We start from the raw sequence: 23,040 nt of genomic DNA, 5'->3' as shown, positions 1-23,040 counted from the left end.
TCTCAGTCAGTAGAGCATGGGAAGCTGAAAAGTCCTTGACTAGCGTAAGCACTACTTAGCAACAACTAAAACATCGGTGTGTTATCAACTTTGTTCTCATCCTAAATCCAAACCACAGCACTGTACCAGCTACTAGGAAGGAAATTAACTCTGTCCCTGCCGAAACCAGGACAATGCATTAGATTTGGATTTTAATGGCTTAAATCTGTTGCTGAATTCTTCTCTTCTAATAGTAGTTTGACTGCAAGGACAGCTTTAAAACTGGAGAAGCAAATTGGTATTGGGATGTGCAGCAGTGTATTAAATGGGAACCCAGCCCAGGAAAATACTGTGCCTCAGACTGACAGGGCTGGCCCCAAGAGGGAGGTCTGCTCTAGTAGATTCCCCCATGCTGTTTCTCTCCCTGCTTTTACTGCTGTACAGGACACCACAGAGTCAGCTTATTTTTCTCTCCTGTTCTTAGTCCAGTCTTCTTGAAACATGATAGCAGTGTTAATGGTGAGCGTATTTCACTCAGCCTCCGTCCAGAGCTGCAGAGATGCTCCATGGCTCTGGCCCTGCGTGAATTCCACCACAGCCTCGTGTGCTTGCTCAAACTTGAGAAATTGCAATACAGTATTTGATACTTCTTCCTCCTCACAGTTTTGCCCCCATCTCCGGCTGTCCTGAGTTTATGGCCGCACTACAAGGCCCTCAGACCACAAACCTAGCTCACCATGCAAAGCTGTCCAGCCAGCAGGAGAGTTTTCATCTTGCCCCTCTGCTGAAAAACTTTTGTAGCATTTGCACGAGGCCAACACTCCTGCAGCTGTAGAGCACTGCTGCACTACATGGTTACAGTGTAAGTCATTAGGAGTTCCGGCAGGGACTACTCAAGGCTTTTCAGAAGCATAAGCAAAACTGAATTTTGCTGTCCCAGGGTAGAGCAATCTGCTCTTAAGAAAAGAATAAGTAGGGGAGAGCTTGGAGCTGGAAGGTGGAGGCAGGGCAGAGCCCTGGGTGCTGCTTCTGCTGCTCCAAGGGAAAGTGAAGGGTTAGAGGTATCACCTGCCATGGGCTTCCTTCCATCTTGAGCTGTGCACCCTGATGCCTTTCTCCTCCTCTTATGTCTGACTTCCAGATGTAGGTAGAGGTGGTTGCCCAGAGTCTTCACCAAATCCAATCATCCAATGCTAAATCTGCCTTTAGGAACAGATTTCTTCTTAAAATCTGATTTTGGAATTAATGGCATGATCTGAGCAATGTGTTTTCCTCCTTCATCTCTTCCAGTCTGGTACTACTCTTTTTCCAGTTGTGCTTAAGACTTTTTGTACTGCAGTTTTCTGCTTAAGGCTTTAAAAATATTCAGTTCAAAAGTCATTCTGTCACCTTTCTCCAATTCTCATATTTTTTTCTAGTATGCCTCTAGAATTTGATGGGTTTTGAAGAAAGTCAGATCTGTTGCATCCCCAAAGAGCATTTGGACGTTCTTCCTTCAGTGACCTCTTCATTCCCCCCTACATCCATTCCCACCCCATCATTATATTAGTTGAAGAAACTCCAGTGTGTTCCAGATGTTGAGTGATCTAATGGTATCAAAGAGCTCGAATAAAGTACTTGGTGCTGGGGGGGTGAGGAAGGGGGAACTCGAAACTTTCCATCTTCAGAGACAAACTGCGGGTCCCTGCCTTGCTGTTCACAGCTTCCCAATTTGAATCCAGAGTTGTGAAAATGTGGAAACTGTGAAAATATGAGCTGCGAACACTGGGAAGCTGTGAAGCGGGGGAATGGGTGGGGATTTACAATCTCTCTCGAATGCAAAGGTTATAGATTCTGGTTGAAAACTTAATTCTCTGAGAAGTAAGTTTTTGTCATTACAACAGCAAGAAAAACAGTGGCCAAGGTTGCAGAATTGTCTTGGTTGTAAGAAACGTTCATTTCTTTGCTTATAACTTTCTGGCATTTTTGTATTTGAGGCAGAAGTTTTTCAGACCTGGCCTCTGCCAAAAGGCAAATTTCATTTGAGCAAAGCCGGTTGTCTTGTTTCTGAGCCTGGAAGTGAGAGGCAATAATAATAATAATAAAAAAACAGACTCCCATTTCATTTTTTTTCTTTTGAATACTTTTGCAGCAAGAGTGTGAAAGGTGATGTTTCATGTAGGAACAGCCTTGACTGAGGAGCTGTGCCTTTCATTGGCCCAGGAAAATTGAGTTTGATTTGTCTGCAATACTGGCATTAGAAAATCACCTGCTTAGCAGGCAGCGGTGAGGAAGAACTCACCTGTTCAATGGCTCTTTGAGAAAACTTTTTGAAAGAGGGGAAGCCCAGTCATGGATTTAGCATGTGACTCGCAGGAAGGTTTCTCTGGGTAGTACGCTTCCATTGTAAAATTTCTGAGGCTGGCAGAAGCTGAGAACATCCGTGGTTTTCAGCATGGGTCCAGAAAATACATAGCTGCTTGCTTGTGACTCAGAGTGGAAACAAATGCATCATTTCAGAGGGAAGCTGGCCCTGTGAAGAGCCACCTCAGGTGTTTGTGTACCTGCTTCCAGGGATGGGAGTGCAGCAGTGACTCCTGGAGCAAGCGAGAGCTTTAGAGTTCCAGCACTGGCTACTCATGAGCCCTTTCCCTCCATCCCTGCCATTCCCAAGGCTAATGGAGCCACGTGTTACGGTGCATGAATGCAGACATAGGTTGAGCCTGTGGCTGCTGGCCTGGAGAACATGGTGTCAGCAGAGCTCAGGGGCCTTGGGGATGTGTCCAGGATGTGACCTGGATGAAGCTGCCTGCATGTGCTCGTTCCCTACCTGAGCTAATCACTCTAATTGTCCTTTGGGAGTCAGGGGCAGACCCAGCAGTGGTGGACCAAGTGAGAGTTAATAAATCCAGTGGACCCACTGGGTGGTTATTTTACCTTCTTATAGAAATAGTGGGACAGCTGTATTATTAGAGGTTTCCAACCACCGAGATTACCTAAAGGTCCCCCACCCACCATGGCTACAGATAATGGGGTGCTTCCCCTAGAATATATAATTGCTTCTACCTGAAATCAACAAGGACAGATGCCTGAACTGTGGTTCAGCAAGTTGTTTTATCCTGAGGCCCTGCACATCCTTAATCTATGACACATGTCTAAAAAGGTTGGATATTAGTAGGCAAGGAGTGTCAAGGAGAAGATGCAGTGTTAATTGGAGATACCTGTGCTAAGTGTATGAGCAGTGCAGGCTGAGATCATGAGGACCAGGGCAGTTAGCACAAGCTTCTGTGCATCCCTCTTGACAAACCCCACTTAGTGCCTTCTAATGCTGCAAAATGTGCATTTAAATTCTCTGCCAGGTCGGCTATTCATCCCAAACACATTGAGGCTTAATTGCTGATTAATTTTCCCTGGATAATGTAGATTTTTTTTTTTTCCTCAGTGTGTGAAATCTAGAAGAACTTTGTGAGAAGCAGCCGCAAACGAGTTGACTGTAATTGGTGTTCTCTCACTTAGGTGAGAAGTAACAGTTCATCAGCTCTTAATTAACTTGGACTTTTTCGAGAGCAGTTTCCAATTTTTGACAGAAAGATATACATCTTGTTTCTCCTGTAGTGATACAAAGAAAGTTATTTTACCTTGAATTGACAAATCGGGCTGTGTTTGTTGGTGTTTTCTTCCTCCTGATGGCGAGTGCCAAGCTGCATGTCGTACCTGGATTGCTGAGCAATTTATTCAGTTAATGTTGCTTGTCACAGGGAAAAGAGCCCTGATTATACAAGAAAGAGAGTTTGAGCTCAGTTTAATTACATTATGAATGGGTAACCAGCAGCGCTTGGAGTGATACATTAAGATACGAAGCAGCTTTTAGATATCAGCATCAGAGAAACTTTGTATTTTGTGTCTGTTATAGGTGAATGACATTTCTGTTCATTGTACGGGTAGGAAGGCCGTGGCAACAGAAAAATTAAGCCATCTCAGATTAGTCAGACCCAAAAAAGTGTCCTGCCAGGAGAAATCATCTGCCTGGCAGTTGTCTACTTGGCTTGCGAGCCCAGGAGTGAGCCCGTTCAGGAGACGCTGCAGGGGAAGGTGACCATGCAAGAAGAAAAGGTGACACTGCAGCAGGATCAGCCCCGAGTCAGCTCATAGCAGCGCCAGACCGGGCGGGCTGGGAGCTCAGGGCTGCAGCAGCCCTGATGTGGGCTTGCCCCACTGTGATCTCCTTTGCCCATGCTCATGTGCAACGTTAAGGTGAGAGAGAAATGCTGGATGAGAAGCTCACAAGTTGTAAACCATCCTCTTGCAGCCTTTCACCTGTTGGTGGAGTAGCCAAAATTTCCTAGAAGTGGGTGCACACAACTGCTATGCTGGCGACGGAGCCATGGCTGTAAGAGGGGATACCTGAGCGCTTTGCAGTAGCAGAGCAGTCTGCGTAGAGACCGATGAATCGGGGTTACCAGGATGGGTGCTATGTATGTGCCAGTAGCACTTGCCAAGTTTTAGTTACATATTGTACAATTATTCAGTGTAGATGAGGCCTTTTGGTAAAAGGAAAGTTCTCACCTGTGTTAGCACCCTGCAGATTACAGTGATAATTTTGTCACAAGAAAAATTGCCATGTGCCGCTGTCTTTGGGACTAGCGATGGCTGAACTGTTTGAGTCGGGGGAGATACAGACTCAAGTGAGTCCCTTGGGCAGGGATGAGAGGCCCCAGGCTTTGCAGAAAGTTTGTCCTACCCAGGCAGAGAGCTCCCCTCTGGCAGCTGGGGCAGGGGAATAGGAGTTGGGACGTGGACATGGGGAGATGGCAGGGGTCGAATTGCCCTTTGTCTTGAGATTCAAGAGGAGAGGCTTTGACAAGCTCTGTTAGCACATGCGGCAGGTGTTTCTTCTTATTAAACTGAGATCCTTTGGCAAAGTACTTTTTAATGGCATCAGCTTTTGATTTTTTTCATATTGGGAACCCCCCATTAGAAGGTAATTTTATAGGTGGCTTAGGTGCCTCTAACAGCCCACTGGCAACACCCTTATACTGGTGTCTGTAGGAAGAAATCAGATCTTAATAGGGAAGATGGACAAACACATGCGGATCAGTCATTTGAGAGATGGAGGGATCCCAGTACAAATGTTTGGAGATACAAACTGCCAACCAGGTCAAGCTGAATAAGAATAGATTTCTTCCAAAAGAAATTCCAAAGAATTTCTTCCAAAAGAAAACCACAGTTTTTATTCAACATTTTAGATAACACATTTTTATTTTCTGCATAAGTGATTAAACCAAACTTCTGCTAAGACCTAGTTTGCTCACAATCTTTTGAAAGCACTTAAATCAAATTTTAAACTATTAAGCAGTACATGATTGTGGCTGGAGGAAGCTAGCCTATTACGGCTTGGTGTCGGTTTGTTAAAATACTACAGGCAGTTTCAGTATTAGCAGCCTGTGGTGCAGATGCAGAGGGTGTTTTCACTTGCTCGATCTGCTTGTTGAGTTTTAGCTTCATTCAAATCTGAGAATCCAATGAGAGATTATTAATGTTGGAAAGCTTGTATGGCCCTTCCAGTCTGTGAATATAAACAAGACCCATGGAAATAAGCTTTACTAGTTCTAAAATTTTAGAGGTGCTTAATTGTAGCCAGTGCCATTCCCTCAAAAAATACTTTGTTTAATAAAGCTTTGTACATGCAACATGCATTTTTCAGAAGCTTTTCTTTCTTTTCTTATATGCCTAGCACAGTGAAGTTAATTTGTATACATAAATACATGCTGTTTGATTTTAATTGAATAACAGTTTCCCTCCAACTAGAGCTTATCATACATCACCAAAAAAATGATAGTAATTTAGATTTAAAAAATAGTATAATCAGGTTTGCTTCAAAAAGGCCCTAAAAAGTACAAATGTAATTGAAACGAAAATTATTATTTAAATCATTTTTCCTCTTACTGACTTAAATGATGATTAAAGCTGCTTATGTAAATCAATAAATTGAATCAGGCTGGTCCTGCTATGAGTTCCGCACTGTGCAGTCTCAGAGAGCCTGAAGGTAACTGGCAGTCAAGAGGATGGAAATACCTAAAGATGTTGGTAGGGGAGGAGTCGAATCTGTCATTTTTACTCTGCTGTACTTAGCAAGAGAGTCGCATTTCTGTCACTTCTACAACCACTGAATCTAGGGTGTAAAACCATTTAGTTGTTTATACCTAAACAAAAGCAGGATGCAAATCCGAATAAGAGAATGGGATGAGAACCTCGAACATGATAATGTTGGCCTCAGTTCAAAAACACTTGAACACAACCCTGTCTTTAAATACATAATAAGACATGCCTGTTTCTGTTGCAGCACTTGGGACTCTGGCACATGCTTTACGGGCTGCACCTCAGAGCCAGGGTGGCTGCAATGACTAGGGCTGATGGGGGCGTCTCTGTGAAGGGTTGGCACCGTCACTGGTGGCAGCCCTGCTCCATCTCACCAGGGCTTTGGAAATAACACGTCGGAAAATAAGCATTGAGGCAGGAAAGAAAGGCAGCTCAAACAAGCTGCACTGATTTCTCCAAAGGCAGCTTCAAGTTGTGCAGTGGATCATGGTGTTTTTGGGTCAGTGGGGATGACAGCTGGTCAGGATAAAGCCACGTCCTCTTCAAGTAAATGTGCTGCCCCAAAGAAGAACTCATGCCTGCAGGGACCTTATCTTAGACTGCTGTGCTTTGTGCTTCAGACATGTATGTTGTACTGGAGTCCTGCTGGCTTCCCCAAATTATCAGTGCCTCAGCCAACAATGGCAGCCTTCCAAGGAAAAAGGAAATTTTGGGGGGATGGGGGGAAGTTTGGTTTTAAAATTGAAGAAGTTGTGGTCTTCTCCAGAAGAGCCCTCACTTTTGTCTGGTGGTAAGAGCAGGTGATGCTGGAGGAATTCCAACCTTTGACGTCATGAAATGGAAGACTTCAGGTTATCTTCTAGATGAAATTTTTATCTTACTTCATTCTGGTGTAGATGCTAATATTGATAGACTAGTCTGACTCTAACAACAGTCATTACAGGATAGACCTCCATTGCCTGAGCAGCATCCAGGTGTCCTTGTGTATTTACAAAGTTTTCTGGTGATGTTTAACAAGTGTCAACTTCTGTGCTAGAAGCAGCTGGTTCTTGATTTGGGGTTGAGTGTTTCATAAGGCATTGGCTGACAACTGTGGCAAGTCATGGTATATGTTAGCAATGCCAGTTGATGAGTTCTGTAAAGGAAACCTATGAATAACACTATGGCTCCTTACACGCTCAGAGAAGAGCCTCAATTTTGGTTCCAGGTGAGGCTGCCAGAAGAGGTGGAGAGGCCCAGACCATGATGCTCTGGCACTGGCACTGGGGGGTTCCTCCTTTAATCTTCTCAGCTAAGGCTCAGGACTGAGAGTGTAGGTAAGGTTGGTTGGAGGAAAAGCTCTGTTAGGGCCCTTTCTCTTTTCTCAGGGCATTCGGTTGTGCTGCCAAACAGCGCAGCCCATTGGATTCCTGCTTGTCCAACTGATGCATCACCGTCTCCTTTTTCTTCTCTCTTCAGGTTATTTCCAGGATTTGTTGAACAAGTCAGAAAAGGCCCTTTATGATGCTTTTCCAAGCATGTATGGAGAATTGTACACTCAAAACATGAAGGTCTTCAAGGACTTGTACAGTGAGCTACGCCGCTATTACCGGGGCTCCAACATCAACTTGGAAGAGGCCCTCAATGAGTTCTGGACACGCTTGCTGGAGCGGCTCTTCAAGCTGATGAATCCCCAGTACCATATCACAGATGAGTACCTGGACTGCATGGTGAAACATGCAGAGCAGCACAAACCCTTTGGGGAAGTTCCCAGGGACCTGAAGGTGAAGGCAACCCGAGCCTTCATCGCAGCACGCTCCTACGCGCAGGGCTTTCTTGTGGGCAGCGACGTGGTCAAAAAGGTGTCTCAGGTATGTTGGGGTTCTTCCTTCTTCTCCATCCTCAGATTGGCAGGAGCTAGTCAACTACTGCTGTAAGGGAGAGGGGGGTTTATTTCCCCTTATGTTCTCATGACAAAGCAAACAGGTATTTTTCAGTTTTATAAAACAAACTACTTGAGGGTCACCCATCAGTGGAAGGGAGCAGCAAGCCTGGACTTCTACAGGCACTGATAGCGCAAAAAAAGCGAGGTATAACTCACCGCAAATCAGTCTTTATCTCATTTTAACCTATGCAGCAGAGTGCCAAGGAGATGTCAGTTGCCCAGGCTGTAAAGCTGTTCTGTTGCTTGCCTAGATTCCTAGCACTTCCCCGGCAGGGAAATGGCATGCCTCTAAATCACACTGCCTTATTTTCCTCCTTGATGGCGATATGATGTAGGGTGTGCAGAGCTGACTTGCCACGAATGTGCTGGGAATACACGTAGAGAGATGCATTTCAGCTGTCGGTGATGGGATTGCTGTGTCTGTTTATGTAGCCCTGTATATTTGTACAGCTTCTGTGTACAGAGAAGGTGAGTTTGTAAAGTGCATTGGGATCTTCAGGGATGAAAGGTGTTATATAAATGTAAATTAACTTGACTGAATCCAGGGTTTCAGAAGGAAGGAAATTGTCTGTATTCTTTACTGCAGAAGCAGCCTTTCAGAGCCAGAAGGTGGTGATTGTCCTGAAACAAGATATTCAGGCTTTTGGTACAGGTAGCCAGGAGAAAATCCATACTAAAAAAATGACTTGCATACTGCATGTGGAGATGGCAATGGCAGGTATGAGAATCAGGGTGTGATTAAACTGTGAATGTAAAAATATGGAATTGCAATTCATTTCCTTGGAAGGTAATGCATGGTAATGCATAGCAGAGGGCGGTACTATTCGATGCAGCAAATCCAGACTTTGATCTCAGGAAGAAACATTAATGTGGTAACAGTGACAAATGCTTTAATTTATCAATGTGGGACTATAAAACTGTTCAGCTAACCAAAAGCCTTTGTACATCTCATTAACATCACACTCTCCTGACACTTAGGACAGATAAAAGATAAGAATGGTGTAATTTCAGGGGGACCAAAGTAAAATATTTTTCATAAATTCTCTGAATGGCAGAGATTTCTAGCTCGATGTGCGATTCTGCCTGTAGCCGAGTTTGGTAGGTAAAGCAGGCTGGCAGAGCAACTGCAATCATGGTATCAGCAGAAGGGAAGGACCTGAGATACCAACATGCAGCATATTTTTCCCCCACCTTCATGGAGGCTTCTGACCCATTGGGTTTTGATTCTGGTCCCCCCTTTCTGAATTCTTCTCCTTCCCTTGGCATCGCTTATCAAATGGGATGTGGGATACACGACGAGTCACAGAGCCTCCTCTTCCCTCTGTCTCCTCCCAACCCGTTCCTCCAGGATGGAGGGTCATCCAGGAGGGTCCCAACCATTCCTCTCTCTCACAAGAGCCCTGCCTGGGGTTGCAGTTAACCCGGCATGTTGCTATTGTAGCACAATCCGCATGAACTGAGTTGGGAAACCTCAGCAAAGCCTCCCTGAGAGCTGATTTTGTAATGAAGGCCAAAACTGGCCCATTTCCCCTGTCTTCAGGAATGGGTTTAGTACTTTAGGCAAGAGGGGATGAGAATGCTGAGGTGGGAGATCCATTTTATGGATGCCCTGGTAGCCCTCAGCTGTGTCTAAAATAAAAGGCCTGGTTTACCCACTTTCCTTTACCAGCTGTGGATTTACCCTAGTGCCAAATGGATGTGAAGTGCTGAATGTGATCCACAACTGGTGCTTTGGTTTTAGTCATTTTTCATGTTGCTTTATACTTTCAATGTTAGGAAAATTGTATAAGACTTTCATTAAGATCAGAGACTGGGATTTGACTTTCCTGTCAGCTGGTAGCAGCGGTCTTTTAAAATAACTCTTTGAGCCGAAATTTCTTAGGGAGCAGCAGTGAGTGTTTTGGTTAGGAAGTCTGGGGAAAGCCTGTGGAAATGGACACATAGAAATAAATTACTTAGCTTTGGCCTTCTGAAAAATGACATTACTTTGGGTTTATTTATTTGCAAATCCCAGAAAAGCTACTGATTTCTATTAAAACCCTCCCGGTTTCATCTGCTCACACACTTCCAGTTCAGTGTTTGTCACCTGTATCCTATCGCTGTTTTGGGTCCTTGTGCAGAGTCTGCATTACTGGCCATCCTAGAGAAAGACTGGTGCTGTTTGCCAGATTTTCTGTCTGTCTTAAAATGGGGAAGAGCCTGCCCCAGCTGAGCTACAGGCGGGGATCTCGTGAGATTTCTTTAATCCCTGCTGCCTCTCCTCTGTGCCCAAGGGGTGTTTCTTCCACAGCCTCCAGCTGCCCAATCTCATAGGAAGCCATCACTTTGGGCAGCCCTTGGCCGGTGGCTGGTGGGCGCGCAGGGATAGGAATGGGAACGGTGTGCTGGGAGCATCCTGCTGGGGATAAATAGTTTGAGGGCAGGCGGGGAGAAAATGGCAAAACCATTTTTCATCTTTACTGCCTTCCTAGTTTTTAAGGCAAAGTCACCCTGACAGACTGCAGACTGACACCAAGATCTAAAGCTTTTAATGCTGTGGTTCCTGCCACCGACCCGGCCCCACACTGACAGCAGCGGAAGCGCTGCCATCTGCACGGTGGTTATGGGAGGGGCCCAGGGCACATGCATGGCTGGTGCAGCTCTTTGCAGCCCAGGCAGAGCGGCAGGGCTGGGGATGGATGTGCAGGTTGGCACCCTGCCCTGGTACAGGGTTAGGGGTTACCAATGTGCCATGTGTGGGGGGCGGGTGTTGGCGCAGCATCTCTGTGTTCACATTCAGGTTGTGTGTTTCTGTAGCTATTCTTTCAGCACAAATTGCAGGTTTTCATTTAAGTTGCACAATGCCAGGTGAGTTTTTCATCATCTGCATGAAGTAGCAGCTACCAAAACAGCAGCAGCCAAAAAATCCCTAGTGAAGGGCACACAGAGAAGGGGCTCCCCCAGGGACACATACCTCGTGCTGCGTGCCACGGTAAGAGAGAAGAAATATCCCAGTTTTGTTTAGGATCCTTTTCTTTGGTTGTGAGATTGGCAGCTGCCAAAAATAGAGTTTGCTGCAGCTCCGAGCTTCATGTGAACAGGTGAAGGCCTTGTGTTGGGAGACTTGCTGCCTGCCAGCTGCTGCTCAGAGATCCACACTTGGTGTGAGCAATGGCTGTGTTCAGCAACGAGAGCAAGAATGCACTCCTGTGAAATACATGGTGTCGGTGAATTGAAATACTGTGGTGGGGGGGAAGCAAAACTGAGATGGTAAAAATGGCAAGGGCTGAGAGATAACCCCTTATAAAACAAAAGCAAAAAATCCTTGGAGAGATGCAGCATGATAAACAGGAATACCCTGGCTGGTTTTGTTATTTATTGCTCACATTATGATAGTGCTCAGGCATCTAAGTCTTAGGTCAGGACTATTGCACAAAGTGCTGTGGGGACAGGTAGCAAAGGTGATCCTGTCTGCACCAGGGCACCCAAAAAGGGCAGTGAGACTGTGCACAGGTCCTTGTTGGCCTCCTGCATCTCAGTGCCATGCCTGTGCTGCATAGAATCGTAGAATCATCAAGGTTGGAAAAGACTTCTAAGATCATCGAGTCCAACCGTCGACCCAACACCACCATGCCCACTAAACCATGTCCCTAAGCGCCTCATCTACACGTCTTTTCAATACCTCCAGGGATGGTGACTCAACCACTTCCCTGGGCAGCCTGGTCCAATGTTTAACCACTCTTTCAGTGAAGAAATTTTTCCTCACATCCAATCTAAACCTCCCCTGGCGCAACTTGAGGCCATTTCCTCTCGTCCTATCGCCAGTTACTTGGGAGAAGAGACCGACACCCACCTCGCTACAGCCTCCTTTCAGGTAGGTGTAGAGAGCAATGAGGTCTCCCCTCAGCCTCCTTTTCTCCAGGCTAAACAACCCCAGTTCCCTCAGCCGCTCCTCATAAGACTTGTTCTCTTGCACCGATGGACAGGGCGGAGAGCTGCCCTGTGTGCATCAAAAAATGTCCTCCCTCCTCAAATTCCCCTCAGAGACCTGGCAACCTGTGAATCTCGGGTTAGAGCACAGAAAAAGTAAAGAAATAATGTTCCATTTCCAAAGGCAGGGAGAGGAGGTGTTTTAAAATGAATTTTGCTCATCAGTCAGAAAGTGAGTTATTAGGACAATCTTTCCTTTGCTGGATCTTCATTGCTTTTTGCTCCTGAATTTTAAGTTTTCCCATGGTGGTGGGGATTGATGTGAAGCAGCACCAGCTACCTAAGCAAGAAACACTTACTTAAATAATCAATTTTAATAGTTGTTTGCATTTCCTTTTCTCAGTAGATGTTCTTAAGGCTGATTCTCATTTGAGTTTGAAACAAAATATGATTATTTTCTTTACTAATTGTAAGCTTTTTCACTAAATCCTGTATTTCATTTACCGATGAAGGTCATCTATCAGTACATTTTTATTTAAGTAATACTGTGTCTCACAATACATTTCAGCCTTATTTTTTAAACTTTTATGTTAGTATACTGTAAATGACAGCTTTCCTATTTACCATATGAGTAATTTTTAAACACATGGTGGGTCAAGCTGCATTTAGAAGGGAACTGAATTTCAATTAAAAAGGCCCAAAAATAGAATTTTCATAAATGTTTTTAGTAGTTAAGTGAATGTGCTGGACACATATGGAAAATAATGTTTATCTAAACATGCTTTACATTTCCAACAAGTCAATAATATAACAAAGACAGCATGGTCATTCCTGATCCTCACGTCCTTTAAGATTGTAGCCATTTCTCATACCCCACTTTTTTCCATAGCTTGGAAGGATATAGTTGACTTCTGTCTTTCAGCTTCCAGTTGCTTTTTGGGTGAAGTAGGCAAAAAATTGATCTGACTGAACAAAATGAAGTGAAGAATATGTTTTTCACACACTTTTGAAACCACTGTGCTAAAACAGCTCAAGTGCAGTGAACTCCTGTCCTATGTGCTCAGTGACACATCTCCATCCTTTCAGTGGCTTATCTTTATTCAGAGCGTCAGCAGTAAGTACATACAACCATAAATAACATTTTATTTCATTTAAAGGATTTCATTTTTGTAATAAAATTAAGCATTTATCTAAATTGGCCTCCTCTTGATCCTGAAAAGACAATATTAGTGTTTGTAAATAGATGTTATGAGAATGTTGTTCCATGGCACTGGCAAGTGGCAATATCCTTATATCACCACATTTATTTCCTTTTCACTGGATATTATCCCGCCTCTCACTTTGGAGCTGTTCAGTTTTTGCACAGCAGAGGTGTGTGTTCTTGTGTTATGATGATGACTCGATGGGAGAATGCCGTTGTGCAGAGACTAGCTTTGCCCCAAGGAGCCATAAGGTGCCACAGTAAATTATCTCTCCATCTGGGAGAAGCTCTCACCTGGGACCTGCTCCCACCAAGGGAGGTAGCATTTTCCTTCAGGGAGATCATCTGTTTGCTTGCATGGGATTTAATAAGCCTCCCACCTTCAGATGGCAGCTGCCTGTACCTATAGACAGCTCTGCTTGGTAAGATACCATTCATTCAGGAGTTCAGCCTCAGGTCTGGCCTCCCCTTTAAAAAAATGAGGGGAGGTAATATGAGACAGAGTCCTGTGGGATCTCCGTGTGGGACACAAGCAGCGGGGAGCAGTGGGTCCCAAGGGTGCTGGCATCACCAGCAGGGATGGAGGTGGGATGCAGCTCACCACAGCCAGGTACAAACAGCAGCTGCTGGAGCGTGCTGGTTTTTTTCTTTTTTTTCCCTACTGTCATTGCAAACCACTGACGGGGCTTTCCGAAAATGAGCTGATCGGTGCCTGTGCTAAAAGTTTGTGCTGCTGCAGACCCAGCAGCAATTCATAGGGTGGGAAATGATGCCACAAGCATCCTTTGCAGGTCTGGCTGTATTCAGGAGGAGGAGGACTGAAGTCTCGGGCGTTGAGAAGCCCATGGTACTTCAGACATCCCTGCCTGTGAACACCATCTTAGACTACAGGCTGAAATAAGCTCTTGCTCCTTCAGGGACTAGTTCCTGCAGCGGCTCCTGCACTCGTGCCTTCCTGCCCGCGCACAGCCTCTGGCACAGCCGCCAAGACCTGCCCCACTGCTGGGCACCGCGGGGCCTGCGGGTGCAGAGGGCTGGGACATGCCCTCCCTTGCCGAGGTCAGTGTTGCCTCTGCTGAAGTTGTTTTCTTGGAGAGCTGTCCCTGGGCAGTTTTTATGTGAGATTGCATGGCTTAAAACATTTTAGATCTAAGTCCCAGTCGGCCCAATTCCCTCTGCAAACCCAGAAGCTTAATATCCCTTTCCCCGAGCTGGCTGTGCTCCCTGAGTCACCAGCCTGCTATCGGCTGCCTTCTTGCTTTAAACAACTTGGTACAGCAGCTCCTGCAGCCCCCCACACACCCCTCACAGCCCCCTGCTCTTTTCCAGCACCGCTGCAGGTAAAGCTAGAGAGAGAGTTTTGCAATAATGTTGGAATGTGTTTGGACAGATTCAAATCGAGCTGGATGGGGAGCATGCAGTCTCGAACACATCCTCATGTATTTCACATATAACCTTCCAGTATTTCTAGCCGTTATTATGTTTAAATCTCAACCCTTCAGGGATAAAAACCCATAGGTGTTCTGAATATAATAGAAATAATGCGGGCAAGCAGATATATGTCTCCCATATTTACCTGGTGGTTAAAAGTCAATTGAATCTAGTTTTCAAAGGATTGAAAATTGTACCAGCTGGAAATAACTGCGTCAGATGAACAGAGCAGGGAGTGTGTTGAATAGGCAGGTGGTGGCTTGCAGTATTTTCCTCCAGAGGGAGAGGAGCATGACAGCAGTCTGTCTATCCACATGAATCTTCCTCATTTTAATATCTGAAGGCAGTTAGGCACTAGACAGAAATCCGAAAGCGCAGATCCTCCCGGTTAGCTGCGGGTCCTGCCTTCGGGTCTGGTGTCCCTCACAGGCTGTACTGCCTTCTGGAGCCATCATCACTCTCCTCTGGAAGTGCCCCCACTGCTGGCTGCAGGGGGAGACAGGGCCGACTGCTCCCTGTTTCACTGCCCCAGTTTGGCTGGATTACCCCAGCCTTCATTTTTGTTATATGTTTTCTTTCTGAGTCTGCAAAATGGCCATTTGGCTGCTGGGCTGGCAGGGGTGGACCCCGGCAGTCTGTCTGGCCTCAGGCTTAACAGCAGCTCTGGTTTGCTGGAGCGCGAAGGGCACAGATTTGGCATCAGCCTCCATCCTCTGTGTCCCTCACCCTGTGCTGAGCTGAACACAGCGAGGTGAAAGCAAGAGGGTCACCGAGCTGTGGAGTTATATGTGCCCTACCCCTGCCACAGGACCCCAGCACAGCCACCACCCAGCACGCTGCACCTGCACCCCTTTCGCTTTCTGATCCCTGACGAGGGTTTGGAAACATGCTTGATCTATCTTGAATGATGGGCTTGGTGAGACTTAAAACTCACTGCTCCAAGGACTCATGGCTGTGCATTTGTGGAAGGAAGATGCAAAATAATGACTGAAGTGATTATACAATTCATTAGACTTTGAAAGAATCATATTTCTGTCAGCCCTGCAGCTGTTTCTTTTAGGGTTTTATTCTGAAAGATTGGAAAGCTTGGTTCATTTAACACACGTCAAGGTGCTAATTACATCAGGGTTGGCATAAACATGCACAAGGCAGCTGCTGACCATGTGGTGGAGAGAGCGGGGTCGGCTCCCCACACCAGCTCCCTCGTGCCAGCAGAGGGCTGGGAGCACCTGCAGCTCCCACTCCTTTCACCAGGGAAATTGGGCGCTGACAGCCCGGTGCACAGAGCAGCCATGGCCCTGATTTCCAGCTTGCACACGTGGAGATGCAAAGAACAGCCCAGCCCAGCTTTTTTTGGTCATAGTATTTGAGGGTCCTTCCATAGGGAGACTGTAAAAATGAAATGTTTCCCAACATGAAACTGCCACGTTGCAGATAGCCCTGATCACAGAGCTGGCCAGCTCCCTGGCGAAACACAAACCTGTCCTCCCGGTGCCAGTCTTGTTATAAAAGAGAGGGCAAGGCTGGCTTCCTGAGCATGTTCCTGGGCTGCCGTTCATCCCGCGGGTGGCTCGGCAGTGCTCCTCACCGCCGGCCTGGCAGGACTCGCTCCCCTGCTTGGGCTTTTTTTGTAGCTGCTGTTCTTCATACTGACAACTTTATCCCAACTGTACAATTCCAACCGAGGGATTTGGGGAAATTGGAGTGGCTCTGAACATGGGCCTGCATTTCCCAGCGCACACGGCCTGATCTGTGAATTGAAGAGCTGACCTGTTTTCTCTTAAACACTATCCCAGAACGGGTTTTTCACAGCTGGCAGGAAAAACTTCCCTTACTTCTATCACCTGCCTTTAAAATATGCATGAGAAGGTAAGCGAGGGTGCTACAAATGCCTTGGCTGCAGCTGCCTGCATAGCTGTGTTCAGCCCTCGAACCTGTGGAGGTCTCCAGCTATAGGAGCTTTCTGCCTTAGCTGCCCAGGACACGTCCCTACCTCTAGAAAGCTGCCTGATACCTGCTGGCTTTAAAGCATGTTGGTTTGGAAACCTAAGTTGCCTGATGTTGCTGGATTTAACTGGTGCTTCTGGAGGTTAGAATGGCCATTCAAACAATAAGTCCTTCTACCTGGAAAAATATACCTGAGAGTTAGTGCAGGCACATTTTGACATATATCTGACATGTCTGGAGGTATTTTGTGTTCACCCCAACGATCCCCGCATCACGCCAAAACCGCAGCCAGGTGCTACAGGTCCCCGTGCCCACCTTGGGTCTGCACTGCTCCTTGGAGGCTAGAGCCAGGAAGGGACTGGGAGAGCAGCCGCGTGGCAGGGACGTGGTCCAGCTTGGTGAACACCAACACCATGCCGCAGAGAGCTCCCTGCGAGCCAACCTCATACTCCCGTGGGCAAAATTTTTAGAGGGGACAGAGCCCACAGAACAACACCTCTACCAAGTGTTAGGGACTAGCTCAGCCTTCTGCCTCCATCAGCCAACCTGCCTGTGTCCCCATGACACGCCAGGGGGGTTGACAGCACTTCCAGCAGCCTGTATTTTTCACCCAGGCCTCTTTCTCCATCCCCAAATCTCTCCCCTCTTCCGGGCGCCCTGGCTGTAAGTAGAAGTGGGGGGGGGTGGGGTAGGAAAAATACCAGCAAGAGCTCAGCTTATTTTATTGGTGTTAAATGCCTTTCAGATGTACTTAAAGGCCCCTGAAGGCTGAGGAGTCCCATCACATTGCAGCTAGGCTGCAGGTTCTCATTTGCTTCTAAGCCAGGCTTCAAAAGGAGAAAGGATTTTGGGGTTGGGTTTGTTTCTTTTTCTTTTCCTTGTTTGAAGACAGCACTTCAAAAGCAGCATCTGCAGCTTGGCTGCAGGTTCTGGGTGCCAAAGGAGCTGGCCGCCTCCTGATGGGCGCAGGAGGAGCCCTGCTGCCGGCTGCGGGAGGAGCAGAGCCAGGTTCACCCCTTGCAGCCAGCCAAAGCAAGGCGTACTGTGCCCAACAGCTGGTGGCACAGCCTGACCGCATGCTGTGCTGCTGCGGTAGCAGCTTGGTACTGCCACTGTTAAAATGATTTTCCAGATGCGTGTGGCTTCCTAAAATTCAACCTTTCTCCAATGCTCAGGAAGCTGGGAGGGGCAGGGAGGATCATTGCTCGATCAAAAAGACCCTGTGACTCCTGGACGTGAGGTATGGAGCTTGTCCCAGCGCTAGTGCCTCTTTGGTCGCTGTTCCCCAGGGCCTTCCTCTCTGCATCCTGCACTTCGTTCTTTGGTCTTTCCAGCCACCTTTTCAGGAAATAATTGGCTTGGATAAAGAAATGCTTTTTGGAGTGAGGAGGGTGTAGCAGCTTTTAGCTAGAAGAGAACGCTTGTGAAAACTCAGTAATGTATAAGACTCATTTCATCACTTCCGTGGTCCTTTCTGTGCCCTGATACTACTCAGAGTGTTTTGGAGGCTCTTGAATATTTTCCAAGCAGTAGGCATTAGGGTAATGGCAGAAAACACATCTCTTCTTGCACCTCTCTGTTCTTCTGTGTGACCTGTCAAATGAGGTCCCAGTTCAGAAGGGTAGAAAAATCTCCCACTGTTGTAGATTCAGAGAGGTCTGGGGTCAGGCCAGAAAGAATTGTGCCCCTCTTTTGCATCCCTTGTGACTTGCACCAAATCTTACGTTGAAAAGAGGTCTACAAATCAGAGGGTGTTGTTTGGAAAATCAACATATAACCTGGGTAGGTGCTTTAGTGGGAGAAAGAACAGATAATGGTGGGTCTGAGAGAGAAGTGTCCCATGGCTCTATAAAACATGCTTTTCTTATCTGTGAGCATGTGTATCTGTGCAAAGATGGGTAACTTGGGCTGAACATGCAAATCACAAGTTTGATTTGTTCTTTAAAGGCACAGAGGAAGGATAAGAAGGCTTTTTCCTATGTTCTGGAAAAATCTAGTCCATTTTGACCAGAGCGCTGCCCTGCTGCTGTATGTCCTACAGAGACTAAAGCCCTGGCCATCCCAAGAACTGTCTGCACTCAGGTGTCTTCAGTCCCTCGAGTGTCCATACAGAGGCGTCTCTCCTGTTTGAGCTGAGTGCTTTCCCCTTCTACAAGTAGTTTTGCCTCCCTGTGTTTTTGCTTCATAAAGTTTATAACTGTTCTGAAGTTATGTTTTAGGTAATATGAAGGATAACTTAGCTCTCCTCAAATGTGTCTCAAGGCAGGGAGACAGAGTAGGTGACTGCTTGTTATCCCTGAGCCTCCTGTGTTTCTGTGATTCTCTGCTTGGAAAGCATATTAATAAAATATGTGGCAGGAGCTTTTTTTTTTGCTAGAAGCCTTTCACGCTGAATGTTTTCTAAATTGGCTGGGGGGTGGCAAGGGACCCAGCTAGCAACTAATCCCTCAGCCCATCCTCTCAGCAAATTGCTCGCAAAAGTCATTAATTTTACTGTAATTGATTTAAACATTGCTCAGGAGGAGGAAAAATTAGGAAACCAGTGCTACTCCAAATGCTGAGAATTATGTGTTCTCAATTTTCTGTCATATTATCTCCACACGTGCCCGTTCTCTGCTGGCTGCTGTGCAAACGCTGGTGCCGAATAGTCGCACGGTGAGCCCCAGCTCAGCGGTCGCGTTGGGCGGCTGTGCCATGAGCTGTGCAAACCCGCGAGCAAGCTCCAGGTCCATCCGAGACATGATACAAGAGAGTCTGCAAAGATCTTTTGCTCTGGCAAAGCGCTTGCCTCCAGCAATTCACATCTGGTCAGGTGGCTCCGTCAACAAAGCATGGGCACATCAGGCTTTGGAAAGTAGCCATGGAAAAGCACAGAGCTCAGCTCTTGCTACAAGCCACAGTCGCGGGATAATACCTGATGACAACCTCCTTGAAATGTCAGTGCTTATGGTGGAACAGGGCTTTTTATGAGGCAGCCACCTGTTCCCATTGCATTACCTCATTGCTACTCAAATCAACCACTGTATCCCCAGCTGTAAAGTAGTTTTAATTAACATGATTTATTGCTCAATACCAATTTGTCCCCTATTTTGGGTATATCTTAGAAGATAATATTTTTTCCTTATCACTTGATCACTGGGCTTACATTTTAAGGGACTGTACCCACTGATGTCACTGGGATCAGAATAGAGTATGTGGATTTTAACTGAGCAATGACGTAGGAACAATGTATTTTTAAGCTGGGCTAAGCTTTGTTTTGCATATTTATTTATACCTCTGACAACTGAATGAGGAGTGCCCTGGCTCCAAGCCATATGTCTCAGTAATAATTTTTTTTCAGATCCTTGGGAAATGGCTTCTCCAACGTATTGTGCATGTTCCCTTGACATCTTAATGCAGTTTCTAGGTCACTGAGCTAAGAAAAGACTATAGGTGCCACTGAAGTTAAAGGAGAATCATGTCTCCTTAAAGGAGAACCAGCCATAGGCTGGGCCAGGTTGATGGTACTTAGAGAAATCAATTATTGTCATGTACTGTCTTCATGCTGTGCCAGATCATTTAAAGATGAAGAAATTATGTCAGCTTTCACTCCATCTGCAGGAGTTTGTGTGCTCCCGCTTCCAGGCCACCTGTGATGAAAAAAGGACGTTGCTTATTGATCTACCAGTTATTGCAAATCTGCGCCGGGAAGCCAGAGGGGCTCTCCACCAGGTCTTAGCTGGCATCCATTAGCCGTTGGGCCCAAGGGTAGGTCATAACATTTCAGGTTCTTTTAAAGGCTGAAGGGTGAAAGCAGAAGCACAAGGAAGTGAACATGTCTCAATGTGCAGGTGGAGGTCAGTCTTGACTTTGCCAGCCTGGAGAAACTGCTTCACTCTCACTATGGGGGTGTTTATCTGGAATGAGCTGCCATGGAGGGTGCGTGGTCTCACGGCTCCAGCCTGAGGAGCTTTTCTCCCCAGTGCCACTGCTGGGACTGTGCCTGAGAGGTGAGCAGGCAGGAGAGCTGCAGCGCTCTCCTGGTTGTGTCGCTGTATCCATACAGGGGAGGGAATCTCAGCCCCTCCTAACTGACGCTGGGATTTCCCTGTGTGGGTACAGCATACCTGAAAAAACCCTGGAAGTTTACTTCAGCAAAATAATCCACAAGGACTAAGAGATGTTTGAAGGGCTCTGTTCCTTAACATGCTGCAAGTCCCCCAAAGGAATGGTGCAGGATCAGGGCTGGGAGGGGCTCTGGGAGCCCCAAGCCCTCACTCTCCTCTGCCCTGTGTGGAGCAGAAGTCCGTGAGCTGGGTGGAACAACAAGGAACTGAGCTCTGGCCAAGCAAAACATGCAGAAAATACTCTCCGAAATTCCTCTTCCTGCCCTCTCATCCCTCTGTTCTCAGTTCACCTCTGCAGCCTGCCTGTGAAAAAGGAGTGCTGCTGCCAGCAGGAGAGGTTTGGGTCATTCTTTGGGGAAAGGGAGTGGAGCCTGGCCTCTTCCACCTGCAAAATTTAATACTTATCCTTTCTGCCAAGAGCTTAAGTTGAACACTTGGCACCTGCCAGATTCAGTGGAGCAATAGCTGTTGGTGGATGTGTCACCTGCTCATCTTCAGAGGAGAGGCAGGGGAGCAGGGGCAAGGGGTGCCACCTTGCCTGGACACTGCAGGCTCCCCACACCTGGGGCAGTGTGGCACTCCACTATCCTCCAGGAGACAAAGCCACCTTGCGAGAGTGACAGACTGGTGGTACACACACAGCTCCTCTCTGACATCCAGAAATGATCCTTGCTGAGGTGCAAAAGCAGCTTTATTTTTCCCCCCGACCCAGAGCTGAGCCTGAGCCTCAGGCATCATTATCACCCGGTGCTCTGCCTGCACCCGCTGCCCCAAGGCAGGTGGCAACAGCCCACAAGAGCTGCACGGGCAGGAGGTGGCTGCTCTGTGGGCACCGGCATGGACGTAGGCAGTGTAGCTGGGGACAGGTGGTTTTGGCTGGTTGACAGCCTTGGAGAGATCGGAGGGAGGTGGGTTGAGGACGGCAGGCAGCTGTCTGCATCACGGGGAGCCTTGGCAGCTGCCTGCACTCGCCAGTCGTGCCGGAGGCCAGATGGAGTAGGTGGGCACCGAGGAGCAGGCCCCTGCTGCCGCTCCCCTTCTGCAGCTCTGCGTGGTGGCAGGGCACGGGTGGCCCTGCACGATTACTCTCTGGTGAGCGAGGGAGTGCTGTGCTCAGGGTGTGAAGGTCCTTTCTGTTTTGTTGGAAAAAGACATGCACAAAAATAAATGCAGAGACCAGGATAAATTCTGCAAGCAGAAATACTTGTGAAATGCCCACTGGGCCTGTCACAAACTTCATTTAAATATGGGCTCACTGTGGTCACCGGGGTAGCTCCAGTAGAGTTGCTGGGTTTACACTGTACTTTAAAGCTAAGCGTGTTGGAGATGCTTTTCTGAGCCAAGATCTGTCACTTGCCTCTCTCCGTGTCCCCCACGGGCTCTGGCAAGGTACCAAATAGCTTTGTTTTCTAGCTGCTGGTGGCTGTCCTCTCTGTCACTGGATGGCTGGCCTGCAGTGCCCCAGGGGTGTTTCCTGCGCAGGTGACATTGCACTCCCACTTTCCTGCCAAAGCACTTCAGCTCCCTCCACTCCAAAAGGCTGCGCAGTGCAACCACGGATGTGTGTGGGTGCAGGCAAACCATCTGACTGCTCCCTGGTTCTCATCAGTACTGTGGAAAGTCCCATGTTTCAGGGCCCAGCTATGTGACTCACTTGTGCCGCAGCTCCCAGGATGTTGCAGCCCGGTTTGTGCCGTGCGAGGTTACAGTGCTCCACAGCCACAGCTGGATAAGCCGGGATGAGCAGTGATGGGGTGTGCTGGTGAAACACGGAGACAAAGTTGTGTTCAGGACCTGATTGCCTGTGCAGGTTACATGCTCTGGTTGGAGCTTCACCGTATATTTCATGTTCACGAATGCTCTCTCTGAGGAAGGAGAGGTCATAGCTCCTTTCCTAGCTGCATCTCCTGGTTTCTGTGTAAATGATCTGGTTTCGGAAAGTCTTCAGCTACAGCCTGTGTTAAGTGTTCAACGTGCTCTTAGCTGTTGTCTTTTCAGTCACTATTCAGTCATGGTTATTTAAATCCTGAGATGAAAAATAAACTATTCTTTTGTTTGCCTGTCCCTCTGCTTTGTTGCATCCCCTCTCAATCACTGAGGCAGGAGACGGTGGTGCCTTCACCAGCTTCTCCCAGGGATGAAGCATATGGCAACTGTGCGGTGCGGCGGGACAAAGCCTCCACCTCCTGGCGGCAGAGCCGCACGGCAGCCGGGCACCGGTTTCTGTCTGCGGGTGTTGTCCCAGAAAGAAGGCAGAAAGCTCACCGAGGAAGCAGAGCGAAGCCTTGGCATGCATGGTGCTTCCTGCAAGGCTCAGCCCCTCTGGCCGCGGTGGAGCACGGTGTTTATCTGCAGGCATCCCAGGGCTTGTTCTGGCTGCCGAGGCAGGGAAACGGTCTCTGTTTGGGTTCTCTCTCTGAGACCTAGAAATTTTTGTCCTGGTCCTGAAGAAGGTTCTCACGAGG

General features: G+C 47.3%; 1 protein-coding gene across 1 annotated transcript in view; it reads left to right on the top strand.

Moving 5' to 3' along the window:
* GPC1 (glypican 1) overlaps nt 1-23,040 on the top strand; it is a gene marked incomplete at its 5' end in the record, with an annotated part of 110,988 nt that overhangs the window by 75,259 nt on the left and 12,689 nt on the right. The window contains one exon of the mRNA XM_009335229.1: nt 7,516-7,907. Coding sequence (XP_009333504.1) covers nt 7,516-7,907 — 392 coding nt within the window. The remainder of the gene's footprint in view (nt 1-7,515; nt 7,908-23,040) is intronic.

Source organism: Pygoscelis adeliae, unplaced genomic scaffold (genome assembly GCF_000699105.1).
Source record: "Pygoscelis adeliae isolate BGI_AS28 unplaced genomic scaffold, ASM69910v1 Scaffold21, whole genome shotgun sequence".
Lineage (NCBI taxonomy): Eukaryota > Metazoa > Chordata > Aves > Sphenisciformes > Spheniscidae > Pygoscelis > Pygoscelis adeliae.
This window is presented reverse-complemented; position numbering and strand designations above follow the sequence as displayed.